This window comes from Carassius carassius, chromosome 6, assembly GCF_963082965.1.
Source record: "Carassius carassius chromosome 6, fCarCar2.1, whole genome shotgun sequence".
Taxonomy (NCBI): Eukaryota; Metazoa; Chordata; class Actinopteri; order Cypriniformes; family Cyprinidae; genus Carassius; species Carassius carassius.
The window spans coordinates 780,266-797,500 of NC_081760.1; the positions used below are offsets into that span (position 1 = coordinate 780,266).

At 39.0% G+C, this 17,235-nt stretch overlaps 1 protein-coding gene across 1 annotated transcript in view; it reads right to left on the minus strand.

The window, feature by feature from the left end:
• The window catches only part of LOC132142160 (transmembrane protein 131-like), a 46,245-nt gene that overhangs the window by 1,216 nt on the left and 27,794 nt on the right, over positions 1–17,235 (minus strand). Inside the window, exons 12-33 of the mRNA XM_059551809.1 lie at positions 17,215–17,235; positions 16,809–16,953; positions 15,688–15,858; positions 15,166–15,235; positions 14,227–14,347; positions 14,044–14,113; positions 13,773–13,882; positions 12,977–13,046; positions 12,800–12,903; positions 11,616–11,758; positions 10,904–11,090; positions 10,594–10,779; positions 10,374–10,508; positions 8,954–9,463; positions 8,727–8,858; positions 8,153–8,280; positions 6,561–6,737; positions 6,401–6,473; positions 6,214–6,308; positions 5,468–5,597; positions 5,317–5,397; positions 5,116–5,233 (exon numbers count right to left, since the gene is read on the minus strand). The exon at positions 17,215–17,235 is cut by the window's right edge and continues 82 nt beyond it. Of these exons, the coding sequence (XP_059407792.1) occupies positions 5,116–5,233; positions 5,317–5,397; positions 5,468–5,597; positions 6,214–6,308; positions 6,401–6,473; positions 6,561–6,737; positions 8,153–8,280; positions 8,727–8,858; positions 8,954–9,463; positions 10,374–10,508; positions 10,594–10,779; positions 10,904–11,090; positions 11,616–11,758; positions 12,800–12,903; positions 12,977–13,046; positions 13,773–13,882; positions 14,044–14,113; positions 14,227–14,347; positions 15,166–15,235; positions 15,688–15,858; positions 16,809–16,953; positions 17,215–17,235 (2,977 nt within the window). The remainder of the gene's footprint in view (positions 1–5,115; positions 5,234–5,316; positions 5,398–5,467; positions 5,598–6,213; positions 6,309–6,400; positions 6,474–6,560; positions 6,738–8,152; positions 8,281–8,726; positions 8,859–8,953; positions 9,464–10,373; positions 10,509–10,593; positions 10,780–10,903; positions 11,091–11,615; positions 11,759–12,799; positions 12,904–12,976; positions 13,047–13,772; positions 13,883–14,043; positions 14,114–14,226; positions 14,348–15,165; positions 15,236–15,687; positions 15,859–16,808; positions 16,954–17,214) is intronic.

Below are 17,235 nucleotides of genomic sequence, written 5' to 3' on the forward strand. Positions count from 1 at the left end.
TTGGACGTTTTTTAAATTTTAATAAAATGAAAACTAAAGGAATTTCAAATCACATGAGCCAATATTTTATTCACAATAGAACATAGATAACGTAGCAAATGTTTAAACTGAGAAATTTTACACTTTTATCCACTTAAATAGCTCATTTAAAATTTAATGCCTGCTACAGGTCTCAAAAAAGTTGGCACGGGGGCAACAAATGGCTAAAAAAGCAAGCAGTTTTGAAAAGATTCAGCTGGGAGAACATCTAGTGATTAATTAAGTTAATTGATATCAGGTCTGTAACATGATTAGCTATAAAAGCTTTGTATTAGAGAAGCAGAGTCTCTCAGAAGTAAAGATGGGCAGAGGCTCTCCAATCTGTGAAAGACTGCGTAAAAAAATTGTGGAAAACTTTAAAAACAATGTTCCTCAACGTCAAATTGCAAAGGCTTTGCAAATCTCATCATCTACAGTGCATAACATCATCAAAAGATTCAGAGAAACTGGAGAAATCTCTGTGCGTAAGGGACAAGGCCGGAGACCTTTATTGGATGCCCGTGGTCTTCGGGCTCTCAGACGACACTGCATCACTCATCGGCATGATTGTGTCAATGACATTACTAAATGGACCCAGGAATACTTTCAGAAACCACTGTCGGTAAACACAATCCGCCGTGCCATCAGCAGATGCCAACTAAAGCTCTATCATGCAAAAAGGAAGCCATATGTGAACATGGTCCAGAAGCGCCGTCGTGTCCTGTGGGCCAAGGCTCATTTAAAATGGACTATTTCAAAGTGGAATAGTGTTTTATGGTCAGACGAGTCCAAATTTGACATTCTTGTTGGAAATCACGGACGCCGTGTCCTCCGGGCTAAAGAGGAGGGAGACCTTCCAGCATGTTATCAGCGTTCAGTTCAAAAGCCAGCATCTCTGATGGTATGGGGGTGCATAAGTGCATACGGTATGGGCAGCTTGCATGTTTTGGAAGGCTCTGTGAATGCTGAAAGGTATATAAAGGTTTTAGAGCAACATATGCTTCCCTCCAAACAACGTCTATTTCAGGGAAGGCCTTGTTTATTTCAGCAGGACAATGCAAAACCACATACTGCAGCTATAACAACAGCATGGCTTCGTCGTAGAAGAGTCCGGGTACTAACCTGGCCTGCCTGCAGTCCAGATCTTTCACCTATAGAGAACATTTGGCGCATCATTAAACGAAATATATGTCAAAGACGACCACGAACTCTTCAGCAGCTGGAAATCTATATAAGGCAAGAATGGGACCAAATTCCAACAGCAAAACTCCAGCAACTCATAGCCTCAATGCCCAGACGTCTTCAAACTGTTTTGAAAAGAAAAGGAGATGCTACACCATGGTAAACATGCCCCGTCCCAACTATTTTGAGACCTGTAGCAGAAATCAAAATTGAAATGAGCTCATTTTGTGCATAAAATTGTAAACTTTCTCAGTTTAAACATTTGCTATGTTATCTATGTTCTATTGTGAATAAAATATTGGCTCATGTGATTTGAAAGTCTTTTAGTTTTCATTTTATTAAAATTTAAAAAACGTCCCAACTTTTCCGGAATTCGGGTTGTAGTCTCACTTGTATTGTTTGCGGTCAAAAATGACTGCGCTGGAAAGGAATGGAAAGCGGATTCATCTAGTGGAGACGATTGGTATTGCACCCAAAAAAAACTCAATGAAAGCTCATTTTTTGAGATATCAACCTCAAATTTGCAACACAACTTAACAATATATGTATGGCTTTTTTTTTTTGGCAGTTAAAAAAATATTAGGAAAACGTTTAATCGGGCGGCAGTCGAAGGCGGGGGTCTCGACAGCCCGATCCCTGGACATGGAAACTAGCTCTTGGGACGTGGAACGTCACCTCACTGGCGGGGAAGGAGCCCGAGATTGTGCGTGAGGTTGAGAGGTTCAGACTAGCGATAGTCGGGCCACCTCTACGCACGGCTTGGGCTCTGGAACCACACTCCTCGAGAGAGGATGGACTCTTTACCACTCTGGAGTTGCCCATGGTGAGAGGCGGCGGGCTGGTGTGGGTTTGCTTATAGCCCCCCAGCTCAGCTGCCATGTGTTGGAGTTTAACCCGGTGAACGAGAGGGTCGCTTCCCTGCGCCTTCGGGTCGGGGATAGGTCTCTCACTGTCGTTTGTGCCTACGGGCCGAACGGCAGTGCAGAGTACCCAGCCTTCTTGGAGTCTCTGGGAGGGGTGCTGGAAAGTGCTCCGACTGGGGACTCCATCGTTTTACTCGGGGACTTCAACGCCCACGTGGGCAACGACAGTGACACCGGGAGGGGCGTGATTGGGAGGAACGGCCCCCCTGATCTGAACCCGAGCGGTGTTCAGTTATTGGACTTCTGTGCTAGTTACAGCTTGTCCATAACGAACACCATGTTCAAGCATAAGGGTGTCCATCAGTACACGTGGCACCAGGACACCCTAGGCCGTAGGTCGATGATCGACTTTGTGGTCGTTTCATCCGACCTCCGGCCGTATGTCTTGGACACTCGGGTGAAGAGAGAGGCGGAGCTGTTAACTGATCACCACCTGGTGGTGAGTTGGATCCGATGGCGGGGGAGGAAGCTGGACAGACTCGGCAGACCCAAACGTACTGTGAGGGTCTGCTGGGAACGTTTGGCCGAGTCTCCTGTCAGAGAGATCTTCAACTCCCACCTCCGGCAGAGCTTCGACCGGATCCCGAGGGAGGCTGGAGATATTGAGTCCAAGTGGATTATGTTCTCCACCTCCATTGTCGAAGCGGCCGCTCGGAGCTGTGGCCGTAAGGTCTCCGGTGCCTGTCGAGGCGGCAATCCCCGAACCCGGTGGTGGACACCGGAAGTAAGGGATGCGGTCAAGCTGAAGAAGGAGTCCTATCGGGCCTGGTTGGCTTGTGGGACTCCTGAGGCAGCTGACAGGTACCGGCAGGCCAAGCGGACTGCAGCCCGGGTGGTTGTGGAGGCAAAAACTCGGGCCTGGGAGGAGTTCGGTGAGGCCATGGAGAAGGACTATCGGTCGGCCTCGAAGAGATTCTGGCAAACCGTCCGGCGCCTCAGGAGAGGGAAGCAGTGCCCTACCAATGCTGTTTACAGTAGAGGTGGGGAGCTGTTGACCTCAACTGGGGATGTCGTTGGACGCTGGAAGGAATACTTCGAGGATCTCCTCAATCCCGCTGTCACGTCTTCCATTGAGGAAGCAGAGGTTGAGGACTCAGATGTGGACTCGTCCATCACCCAAGCTGAAGTCACCGAGGTAGTCAAGAAACTCCTCGGTGGCAAGGCACCGGGGGTGGATGAGATCCGGCCTGAGTACCTCAAGTCTCTGGATGTTGTGGGGCTGTCTTGGCTGACACGCCTCTGCAGCATCGCGTGGCAGTCGGGGACGGTGCCTCTGGGATGGCAGACCGGGGTGGTGGTCCCTCTTTTTAAGAAGGGGGACCGGAGGGTGTGTTCCAACTACAGGGGGATCACACTTCTCAGCCTCCCTGGGAAAGTCTATGCCTATCTGTCTAAGTCTATCTGGTCCCTGTATGACTGGAGCAGGAGCTTGGTTCGTATTGCCAGCAGTAAGTCAGACTTGTTCCCGGTGCGTGTTGGACTCCGACAGGGCTGCCCTTTGTCGCCGGTTCTGTTCATGATTTTTATGGACAGAATTTCTAGGCGCAGCCAGGGGCTGCAGGATTTCGTCTCTGCTCTTTGCGGATGATGTTGTCGTGTTGGCCTCATCAAGCCAGGACCTTCAGCATGCACTGGGACGGTTTGCAGCCGAGTGTGAAGCGGCTGGGATGAGAATCAGCACCTCCAAATCCGAGGCCATGGTCCTCAGTCGGAAAAGGGTGGCTTGCCCACTTCAGGTTGGTGGAGAGTTCCTGCCTCAAGTGGAGGAGTTTAAGTATCTTGGGGTCTTGTTCACGAGTGAGGGAAGGATGGAACGGGAGATTGACAGACGGATCGGTGCAGCTTCTGCAGTAATGTGGTCGAAGTACCGGTCTGTAGTGGTGAAGAAAGAGCTGAGCCGCAAGGCGAAGCTCTCGATTTACCGGTCAATCTACGTTCCTACTCTCACCTATGGTCATGAGCTTTGGGTCATGACCGAAAGGACAAGATCCCGGATACAGGCGGCCAAAATGAGCTTTCTCCGCAGGGTGGCTGGGCGATCCCTTAGAGATAGGGTGAGAAGCTCAGTCACCCGGGAGGAGCTCAGAGTAGAGCCGCTGCTCCTCCACATCGAGAGGGGTCAGCTGAGGTGGCTCGGGCATCTGTTCCGGATGCCTCCTGGACGCCTTCCCGGGAAGGTGTTCCGGGCACGTCCCACTGGGAGGAGACCCCAGGGAAGACCTAGGACACGCTGGAGAGACTATGTCTCCCGGCTGGCCTGGGAACGCCTCGGTGTCCCCCCAGAAGAGCTGGAGGAAGTGTCTAGGGAGAGGGAAGTCTGGGGTTCTCTGCTTAGACTGCTGCCCCCGCGACCCGGCCCCGGATAAGCGGAAGAAGATGGATGGATGGAAAACGTTTAAAAAAAATAAAAATATATATTTTGTGCATTTTTCATAAACTTAGAGACTTCCATAGCTTTTTTTAATTTCACTTTTTTCCACTTCAGCAATAATCTGCCACGTGCGTCCATTAAAGCATTAAAAAATGTATGACAGTTTATACTCAAAAAGTGGTTAACAGGTAATAGATGGATTATAACTTTTCAATAAATATAATTTAATACCATAAAATTCCCTAAAAATATTATCAAACTGAACAAATAAAATACATTGGTAATACTTTACAATAAGGCTCATTAGTTAACTGCTTTAGTTAAATTAAAAAGGAACATTATTTAATGCGCTGTGAATAAACATGAACTAACAATTAACTTCATTAACTAACATTGACGATAAGATGCATAAATACTGTAATGAATGTATTGTTTGTTCATGTTTGTTCAACCAAGATTAACTAATGGAACCTTATGGTAAATTGTTACCAAAAAAATCAATAATTATTTGACCGCCAAACGAACATCACAAGAGGGTTAAACACCACATTTCAGAAAAACTTAAAGTTATGTGACTTTTAGAAAGAGCTGGACAAAAGCGAGCGCTGCTGTCGATCTCACCTTGCTGGTGTCCCAGGTGGAGTTGATGTTTTGGGTGGTGTTCTCACCCCAGACCGGCTGATGGCTGTGCATCACAGTTTGGCTTTCAAGGCATGAGAATGCATTTTGGTAATTGCTGCTACCTTCAAGGAACAAAGGAAGGAAACCGTCACTCATCTTTGTCCAGCTGCATGCTCCAGTGCTGGATGAGACTCACAACACTCACCTGTTGGCATGTAGCTGCTCTGACGATTGTAGGGAGAAGGACTCGCATGCTGGCTGTTCATGTTGTTCCAGAGGAAGCTTCACAAAAAGAGTTTTAATGTGATAGTGTGTGGTCAAAAATAACATGCAAAATGATTAAGAGACATACCTGTGGTATCCCGATGAGGGACTCTGGGGGACGAACGGGAGGGATTCGCTCATGTTGTACCTGAATTCATTGGTTAGAGGAACCGAGGCGGGTGACCACGTCTCTTCAATCACACTACAGCCAACTGTGTCTGCAGGAAAGCGCATGAATCAAAAACATGATCATTTTCCAGGACATTTCTTATTTAATTAGAGTGGGAACAAAAGACAAGGATCGACTCAACTGTAAAATCAGCTCTTAATTATACATTGCATTATCATCTGAGAGCTGAATAAATAAGCTTTTGATGTATGGTTTGTTATGATAGGACAATATTTGGCCCGAAATACGACTATTTGAAAATCTGGAATCTGAGGAAGCAAAAAAAATTATAAACAACAAATAATTTAAATATTGAGAACATCATCTTTAAAGTTGGTCAAATTAAGTTCTTAGCAATGCATATTGCATGAAGTTTTGATATATTTACAGTAGGAAATTTACTAAATATCTTTACTTAATATCCTAATGATTTTTGGCATTAAAGAAAAATTTATCATTTGGACCCTTACAATGTATTTTGGGCTATTGCTACAAATATCCCCCAGAGACTCAAGACTGGTTCTGTGCTCCAGGGACACATGCAATCATCTAATCCATAAAAAAGTAACTGTAATCTGGTTATGAACATTTTATAATGTAATCTATTAACAAGTACTTCAATTTTGCAATCTGATTACATCATCACTACCCAGCATGCCCCTCACCGATGCTTTTGTCCACACCTGCGGCTACATCGAGAGCTGGCGCAGGACACACGTCTGGGCTCTGGCACGCTTCCCTGACACACAGATTGTTCATGCTGTAGACAAACACGTTTATAGATCATTAAAGCACTTTCAGAAACCTTAGATCAAGTAAAAAACAACAAACATGAGAAATCAGCTCCTTTACCTTTGAGTTTTGTAGGAATAGTTAATGTGACATTCCCGGTCTTTTGGACACGGGTGGTACTGGTTGTTGTCTCCTAAAAAACAAACAAAGAAGTTTTGATTAAAAGTGTTATTGATAATAATTTAGCACTCAAGTGTGAATGGAGCGTGTGATCTCTTACTCCTGCAGGGATGTCTGCTGGGGTCCTTCTCTCCCTCTGCACTGCTGGCACTGCTCCAGCTGCCCCAGGACCCACGGCTGGCTCTCACACTGCCTGATGAGCTGCTGGAATCAGAGCCTGACTCCCACTGCAGACGCCGCTCTGGACATTTACGCCTCGGTCTGCTCAAACACGAACCTGTGTTTATGTAAAAGGAAACCTTTTAACAAAACTCACGTGGAGAGATATAGTAGATCAGGTCAGTGTGTGTGTGCATGTGGAATAATTAAGATTTTTTTTAATGTTTTGATAGTTTCTCGTGCTCATCAAGGCTGTGTTTATTTGATCAAAAATACAGTAAAAATTGTGAAATATTATTTTAAAGTAATTGTCTTCTGTGAATTTATGCTAATATGTAATTTATTCCTGTGATCACAGTCTGCGTTTATTTGATAAAAAATAAAAACAGTAAAAATGTTGTAATATTTTAATTTAAAGTAACTGTCTTCTGAGAATGTATGCTAAAATTTAATTTATTCCTGTGATTAAAGACTGCATTTGCTTGATCAAAAATACAGTAAAAATAGTGAAATATTATTTTAATTTAAAACAACGGTCGTCTGTGAATTTATGCTAAAATCTCATTTATTCCTGTGATAAAAGACTGCATTTACTTGATCAAAAATACAGTAAAAATAGTGAAATATTATTTTAATTTAAAACAACTGTCATCTGTGGATTTATGCTAAAATTTAATTTATCTCTGTGATAAAAGACTGCATTTATTTGATCGAAAATACAGTAAAATATTTGAAATATTATTTCAATTTAAAACATCTGTCGTCTGTGAATATATGCTAAAATTTAATTAATTTCTGTGATAAAAGACTGCATTTATTTGATCGAAAATACAGTAAAAATTTGGAAACATTATTTTAATTTAAAACAACTGTCGTCTGTGTTAATGTATACTACTAATACTACTATACTAATGTATACTGTACTAAAATATTATTTATTCCTATGATCAAATGCTGTATTTGTTTGATAAAAAAATACATTAAAATTTGTAAATTATTATTTTAGTTTAAAATAACTGTTTGCTATGTGAATATATAGTAAAGTGTAATTTAATCCTGTGATGTGCAGCTGTATTTTCAGCATCATTACTTCACCACACATGATCTTCAGAAATCAGAATAATACACTGATTTTCTGCTCCAGAAACTGTAGAATATTTTAAGTTTGGAGTTGATAAAAAAAAAGTTTATTCATCAAGGTCGCAATTAAACTGATCAAAAGGTGACAGTAAAGACATTTATAATGTTACAAAAGATGTCTATTTGAAATAAATACTGTTTATTGAACTTTCAGAGAAACACTATTTATGATAACACTCATATTAAGAACCATTAATAATAACTGAGCACACTGATTTCTGAAGATCATGTGACACTGAAGATTGGAGTAATGATGCTGAAAATACTTCTACGCATCACAGAAAAACATTACATTTCACAACATAATAGAACAGAAAACACAACATCATGTGGTCATGTTGTCTTCGACAGCTGTAGATGATCAGGATGCCGTGGCTGACATCACTTCCTCACCACTGTGTTTGACAGGGCTGTCTGGATTGGCTCCTGCTTTAGTTGGTTCAGTGTTGCGGGATCGAACAGCATTACGCTGAGATTCTCTCTCGCTCTCGGTCACCATGACGACGCAGTTTTCAGGAAGCCTGTTGGATTAACAGTATAAAAAATACATTACAATAGCAATACTATTAACCCTCTGGTGTTGTTGTCATTTATGACCAAAATAAAATGCATTTATTAATTTTTTTACTTTATTAGAATGGTTTGACACTTGATAAGGTTTTGCCACCTGTTTTGTGTGAAAAAAAAAAAAATCATGAACATAATACGAAATGGTCCTGAAAAAAAAGAAAAGTCACTTGTATTGTTCGCAGTGAAAAAGGACAACGCTGGACACGAATGTGAAGTGGATTCATCTAGAGGAAACGTTTAGTCATGCACCCAAACAAAATCTCACTGAAAGCTCATTTTTAAGATATCAACCTCAAATTTGGAATCAAGTCGGTTTGCTGTCAGTTCCCTCAATATAACTTGGAACGCCACACAACTATCAAATGAAGGTTTAAAGCAGAAGTGTGCAGCTTGTTACCCAGGATTGAGCTCGGCGGCTCTCCTGAGGCTCCTGCCCGTGTTTCTCTTGGCTTTGGAGCTGGAGACCGACACTCCGAGTTCTGCATCTTTCTCCGGTCTCTTCTTCGGACTGCTGCATCTTTCCGTCTTCTGAAGGACAGGCACAAACACTTCATCAGTGATCAGAGAAGCTTCTGCTAAAACAAAAGGCCATCCTCTAATGCTCCTATGGCTCTTACCTCTTCATCTACATTATTCCTCGTTTCTGCATGATTTTTTTTTCTTTTACACTCCTGGTTTTCCGCTGCTTCGTTCTCAGGCTGAGGGACTCTGCTTGTTATGAGGCTTTCTGGAACAATTTCCATAGGAAACATATCAGCTGGCACTGCCTCGTCCCCTCTGGACTCTCTAAAGTGCTGTTTCTTCTCGCTTTCGTCTAATACGTCGTTGTTATTGTTATTACAAACTTCTGGGTCTAACTGGAAGCTGCGCTCTCGATCATCATCGGCGGGAGGACTGCAGCAGTCCGAGGCAGCGGAAACACCAGAAGCAGACGCAGGGCTGTTCTTATATCGACCGTAAAGGAACGACACCTTCATTTGCTTCTTTGGAGGCTGGGAAGACGCTCCAGAAGTTTTCTTGGATGAGGACTGAGGTCGAATCGTCCCGTTGGCCACAGCTGGAGATCCCCTGCCTTTGCCTTTATCAGACGGGTGGCTCGTGTCAGAGTAGTTCTTACAGCTGCCTTTTCCTCTACTGTAAAATAATAATAATGATAACAATTAAAACGGAGATACGATCATTTGAACATCACATTTTGCTGCTTCTTAAATTTGCAGGTAAAAAAAATGTATAAATAAAAAATGAGAACAAAATGGGTGTGTAAAAAACTAACAAGCAATACCTTAATAATAATGATAATTTGATTTATATACATAATATTACTGAATATAGTATCTTTATTTTACAATACTAGTAGTAAAAAGATTATAAGAAAATAGAGTAGATTTTTTATTATTAAAAATAATGATTTTATATAATAAATTTACAATTAAAATATTAAATAATAAACACAAACGAACAAAAAAAATTGTAATAATGTTTATATAATAAACGTATTTTTTTTTTTTTAAATAACTGAATGTTTTATTTTTTAAATAAATAATGATTTACTATTTTTTTATATTGCTATTATTAATTATGTTTATTTAATAAACTTACACTCCTGTCAAAAGTATTTTAACATTAATATTTTTGATGTTTTTAAAGAAGTCTCTTCTGCTCATCAAGCCTGTGTTTATTTGATCAGAAATACAGAAAAAACTAATATTGTGAAATATTGTTACTATTTAAAATAACTGCTTTTTATGTGAATCTCTGTTAAACCGTAATTTATTTCTGTGATGCACAGCTGTATTTTCAGCATCATTGCTCATCACATGATCTTCAGAAATCAGAATTAGATACTGATTTGCTGCTGATAATATATTGTGTTATTATTATTATTCTCATTATGTTCTTCTTTCGTTGTGAGGTAACAAACAAACAACCAAACTGAGCACTAAAGTTTGTGCGGAGCAGCATTGACTGTGAACCAAGTGAATCCTGAAAACAATGCAAACCTGGTTTGTATGCGTGTGTGATTCCTAGTAATGAGTCGTCTCACCTGACGCCGTTTGTGACGCTGATATTTTCTCGAGGTACTGAGTTGTGATTGCTACGTGGACTCGGTGTGGAGAAGTCGCTCAGAATGTGCTGAGCTTGATGGAAAGCCATCAGACAAACAGCAGCTAGAGAAGAACTGCGGAGAGAAGAGCTTTGGTATGAATGCACAGAAGCAAAGCGGGGTGTTTGGTGCTGGTTTGAGTATGATATGGGCTGCTGACCAGGTGAAGACCAGTGTGAGGATCCAGAAGGGCTGCTCCCAGCCGGGCCCTGGGACCACCTGAGCACACAGAGGCAGCATGTGGTGAGGAAGAGTCACGTTCAGGGTGAAGTGGAAGAGGGAGCCTCGTTCTGTCACCAGAGTCAAGTCTCTGATCACCCACGAAGAGGTGAAGTCTGGAGTGAATCTGGAGAGATGCAGAGAGAATCAAAATACATAAAAGTGTCTGTAATGGCATATGATCTGCACTTCATTAAAACAGATATTGGATAGTATGCACATGCTCTTTGACATTAGCACTCGAGACGCACGCGATGGTGATTTCTGAAGACGAGTTGTAGTCCACTTGGAAAGACCTGCAGTCTTGCACCTCAAAGCCATAACCTTGACATTTATATCCATTAATGCTCATGGACACTACAGTCAACGGCAGCTCGCCTGCATTCTCCACCTTAAAGCTCTTCTGGATGGAAAACAAGGGCTTTCTTGACTGTAAACCTGTGAAAAGACAAGAAACTGAATGGAAGATGCTGCTAACGCACTTTGCATAGTGTCCTCTTTCACTATTTATCTGTGTTTTAATATATATATATATATATATATATATATATATAAAAATGTGTAATATGTTTTTTTTTCCAAATGTATTTATTATGTATTATAGTTACTTTCAATGTACTCTCATTATAAAAGAACTTAATTGTTTATTTAACTCCCAAAAGCAAGTTTTTGTTAAAATCAAACAAAATTCAAAATAAAAAGGGAATATATCGGTATCGGCATCGGCCAAATGAGTAAAAAAAAATATCGGATATCGGATATCGGCGAAAATCCAATATTAAATAAAATAATTTAAAAAAACCCTTTAACTGATGTTAACTAAACAGCCAATCAGAGTTTGGCCAAAACATGCTGAATCAGCCAAACTGAGGCTGATGTGAGGAAAACACCAGGAAAAGCCCCACATTAGCTTAAATAGCGTTAGTTAAATAGAGATGAGCTGACAGAAGAAGTGGAGCTCACCATCTCTGCACTCCATGAGGCTCGACTGGGGCACATTGAAGCGCAGTGAAGCTGCAGGACCGGGGAGCTTCCCTCCGACTCGCAGGAGCTCCTTAGCCCCGTAGCCTTTAACCAGAACCATGTCAAACACAGTCAGGTTGTTCCTGTCACAAAACAGAGAGAGCCACAATTACTATGTGCTAACAACTCCTAGAAAAAAAGGGTCTACTTGCATTTGTGTGCACTCACAATATCGACAATATGTTGTGTTTTTGTAAAATAAAGAAAACAAACGTTGTATTCTGCCGTCTCGGTGCATCACAAAAATGAACTGAAACTCAGCGTACAGACCTCCTGGATAATTGAATCATCAATGCCTCACAAACATGAGAAATATTTCTATAGAAAGCTTGAAATATTTACTTTAAAGGAATCAATTTAAACAAAGCAATTCTCTCAGATTATGTATGAAAGGTGCATTACTGTGGAGATCAGCGAGTCAGCTGATTTATCTTCGCAGCTGAAACACTGACTCAGAACACAATTAAAATCTCTCTTTGCTGTTTTCCCGTCACATAGTCATCACTTTTGTGTTAAGCTTTATGTGTGTGCTTGAGCACGGAAAAGGCTTTATATTAAAGGCCCACCAACAGCAAGATTTTTACTGGTTTTTAAAGAATTCTCTTCTGCTCACCAAGCCTGCATTTATTTGATCCGAAACACACAAATATTTTAAATTATTTTAAATAATTGCTGAAGATCATGTGACACTGAAGACTGGAGGAATGATGCTGAAAATTCAGCTGTGCATCACAGAAATAAATTACAGTTTAACACATATTCACACAGAAAACAGCTGTTTTAAATTGTAAAAATATTTTACAATATTACTGGTTTTGCTGTATTTATTTCGGATCAAATTAATGCAGGCTTGGTGAGCAGAAGAGACTTCTTTAATAAAACAAAAAACTGTTCAAAGACTTTTGACTGGTCGTGTATATTTAAGGATATGTAATTAGACTACTAATCGACTAGATAAAAATTTTAGTTTGCAGACCAAATTGTAAATCATTTTTCAAAACGTGTCCTAGGAAATAAATTGAGGTTTTTATGACCGTTCTGTCCATAGCAACTTAATCCATTCAACACATTTCTAATGAAAGAGCTCAGTGCTAAAGAGATAAATGATTTGTGCGGAGCAGAACCTGATGAGGATCACTGAGGTGACGTGTTTGTGTTCTGTGGGTCGGTACAACACCGAAACCGTCCTGGACTCCTCCGGCCGAAGGAGGAATCTCAACACACTGCTCTGATTGCAGAACACAAGAGTTATTAAATACACAACGCACACTTCACAGTGTTTAATAAGATCATGAGCTTACCTTGTGATCAGCAGCCAACAGAAGAAACTCTGCTGTAGTGATGTTCACAGAAAGTGGACTAATATTAAACCTAGAACAGGTACATATATGTCCTGGAGTTATTTTTCATGAACACTGTTATAATTGTTAACTAAAATAAAAAAATAAATAAAAAATTGGCATTTTTTTGTTAACTGAAACAAAGCTGAAAAAAAGAAAAAAACAACAACAGACAAACAAAAAGAATAATAAAATAAAATAAAAAAGACAAAACCAGAAATAAAATCAAATATAAATATCTGCTAAAAAATTTGAAATTTCTTGTGAACTAAATAAAACAAAAAAACTAGTTGAAGTACTAAAATGACTGAAACCATAATAATAATAATAATAAATAAAACAAAATGACGAAAAGAAAAGAAAAAAATATATATAAATATCTGCTGAAAAAATTTGAAAGATCTTGTGAACTAAATGAAAAACAATAATTGAAGTACTAAAATGATTGAAACCAAAATAAAAATAAAATGAATGAAATAAAAAAACATGACAAAAGCACATGAAAATACTCAAATTAAAGCTAATTAAAAATATGAATAAATACTATTATAATAAAAAAAAAAACACTAAAATAACACATCTCATGACTCTTTAACCTTATGTAAAAAAATATATGTCCTATTTACATCAACAATTTGGCATGTAAGCGCTTGTAATTACTGTATTTCATACTGCACCAGATATTACATTTTTCATAAAGGCATTGTAATTAATGGTCAGAATTTAGGCCACATGAGTGTGTGTTTACAGTAAATACCATTTGGTCAGCACGTCGAGGGCTTCGAGGGGAACCGGGTATGAGGACAGCGTTCGGACTTCCACAGAGACCACCGAACCGGTCGGGTTCTTCAGAGTGAACTTCTTCACCTGGAATTAAATTACAACAATTAGCTGTATAATGCCTACGTAACTAAGTTCACACAATGAGGGAAATGCACTAAAACAAGCCATATTTGATTTTCACTAAAGATACTCTCTAAAGAGTTTTAATGTGCGAGTTTAAAAGATCTTTACGAGTGTTTGCATACCTTACTCTCATTTACAGGTGTGGCCCCGAAGTCCAGGTGTGAAGAGTGGTTTACAGGAAGTCTGGGCCACCTGAAACACACACACACACACAGCGAGAGTCACAGATGCATACATAGTCAATAAAACAGTATGTATATTTGTAGTGCATGCACAGGTCTGTCTACATCTTTTCACATGTTCACCTGCATGAAAACTCTTTGCTGCAATGCCAACGGCTACAGAGCGCAGACGCCAGACTGCTGTCTACTCTCCAGAGAGATGAGGAGGATTCTGGGAGAAGAGATTGCTGCCACTCAGCATGTCCTGCACAGAACCACAAACAAAAACAACTTACTTGCACCGAGTGCATACTCATAAAAGATGCAAAAACTACTATATCACAATCTATTCAATCCACTTACAGGACAAGTTTACACTCTAGAGGGCCTTAAGATGACCTAAAAGTTATTTAAAATAGGACCAGATGTGCAATAAAATAAGCTGAAACATCTAATAATTACACTATTTATTTTATAATTAAAAAACTTCCTCACAGGGTTATTATGGAATACTAAAATCATAAAAAACATAAAATAATAATAATATAAAAATCTATAAACATATTTCAGCTAGTTGCCAAATCAACATTTATGCGATTTTATGTATTAAACTTTTTAGAAATTTAAATGAAAAATAAATTTTATATATATATATATATATATAATATAATATTATATTATATATAAAGATCTCAATGATACTACAATAACAGTTCTTCCAGGTTTTAAAATTATGATTTCTAGACCTTTAGAAATCACATAAAATAATAAAAACATTTAACGCCATGGGCTTTTTTTTCTTCTTTTTTTTTTTATATATGCTTTTTACTATTTATGCCAAGCTCTAAAATAATTTATTGGGTAGAAGTTGTGAATAAAAAAAAAATATTAGTAAAAATCCTTCTCCAGTAATCATGAAAAATAATCCGCTTTTAAAACTTCCCGAATCATTTTGATTCATCATTTTAGCTGTTTTTTCAGTTGCAGGAACTAGATTAAAATAAGTTTTCAGAACAAAACCAGGGCTACAGGAGCCTTTGAATATTGTTTAGACGATGGAGGACAAAAAGGTGCGTGTCTCACCTGCTCTGGACAAACGGACAGGACAGAGACGTCCACACTCCTCGCCAGACTCAAACACAACCTCTCCCTGCTGAGGATCAGTTCAGACAAAAACATGCAACGTCTGGGGCTTAATAATATCTCCTGAAGTAAGATAATGCAGCACAAAACACATTAACTGCTTTTTCCTGAATATCATCACATGAGCTCGATCGCAAACAAAGCCGGAGCAGAACATTTGTGCGTCTCAGATTTGTTCCCGAATGAATCTATATTTGAATGAATCATATGAGTCAGTGATTCAATGATCCGTTCATAAAGACTTGCTTAGTTTCTAAATGAATCAGGCGTTCTGAACGAATCGTTTGAATGAATGATTCAGTGACCTACTGGTGGTTTTAGGGTCATATTTATTTATCTATCACAGGACTAAACCAGCTCAAAAACACACTCGTAATTACCATGAGCAATATCAAATATCAAGTTATTATTTTAGTGTGAACCGTGTCTGTATTTTGAAGCATGTTCAGACGTATTTTTTACCTTTGCAGCGGAAGAGTATGTTTGGAGGTGAAGCTCCACTGGAGTCCCCACACTGGTTCTCAGAGTCACTGTGCCCCTGAGGATTGTGGGTAAAGATGTGCTGAGCAGCTGAAGAGACAGAAGCTTCCAGCTCCCTGGCCTCACTTCAAGGGACTTTGTCAAATTTACAATCTATGAAATGAGAAAATGTATTTTATCTCAGGAAAGCTGTAAAATCATTTTGTGTGGCATTCATTTATATTGATTTTTTAATGTTTTTTAAAGAAGTCTCTTCTGCTCACCGAGCCTGCATTTATTTGATCAGAATTACAGTAAAAGTAGTAATATTGTGAAATATTTTAACAGTTTCAAACAGCTGTTTTCTGTGTGAATCTCTGTTAAAGTGTAATTTATTTCTGTGTTTCCAACATCATTTCTCCAGTCTTCAGTGTCACATGATCTTCAGAAATCATTCTGATTTGCTGCTCGAGAAACATCTCTGATTATTATTATTATTATTAACAATATTTAAAACAGTTGAGTATATTTTTTGATGAATATAAAGATCCAAAGATCAGAATTTATCTGAAATAAAATGCTTTTGTAACATTATGCACTTTACCATTCAAAAGATTCGAGTCAGTATCTTTTTTTTTTGGGGGGGGGGATAAAATGAATACTTTTATTTAGCAAGGATGCTTTAAATTGATATAAAAAAATGATAAAGACATTTAAAACTTTACAAAAGATTTCCATTTTAAGATAAATGCTGTTCTTCTGAACTTTTTTATTCATCAAAAGAAACCTGAAAAATTATACTCCATAATAATAATCATATTAATAATCAGAAATGTTTATTATTACTAGAATAATGATGCTAAAAAAATTCAGCTGCGCATCACCGAAATAAATTACACTTGAACAGACATTCATATTGAATGAAGCTAGTTGAAATAATAAAAATATTTCACAATATTACTGCTGTATTTTGAATCAAATAAATGCAAGCTTTAAAAAAAAAAAAAAAATTTTTACTTTTCAGGAATTTGTAACTGGTCATGTATAATATTATTTCGTTTTAATAGTGTATTATTATAGAACTATGTTAATTAGTTAGCATAAAAACGCTAGCATGTGATTACCTTAACGAGTCTGTGCTGGGACAGAGAGATGTTAGTGATCCTGAAGCTGATGAAGAAAGGGTTAAAGATCCAGAGCTCGAGCTGCTCAGATCCCCTGTGCTTCTGACGCACCTGAACTAAAGATCTCAGCTCAGAGCTGAAGCGTCTGAAACACACACAGACGAACAGCGTTTACGGTCACTTCACACGTCTGATGAAGGGAGGACACTTCTGTTCACATGCACACAAGAGATACTTTTAACATTTAAAACATTGGGTGCATTTACTTGATAAAAAAAAAAAATACAGCTGGTTTTACAGAGAATAAATTAACCAGTCAACACTGTGTCTAACAGTGATTTAAATATTATATTTAAATACAGATAAAGTTAAAGCATAAGGTAATCTGCAGTAAATCTGCTCTTACCTGTGTGTGCTTTCCAGCAGT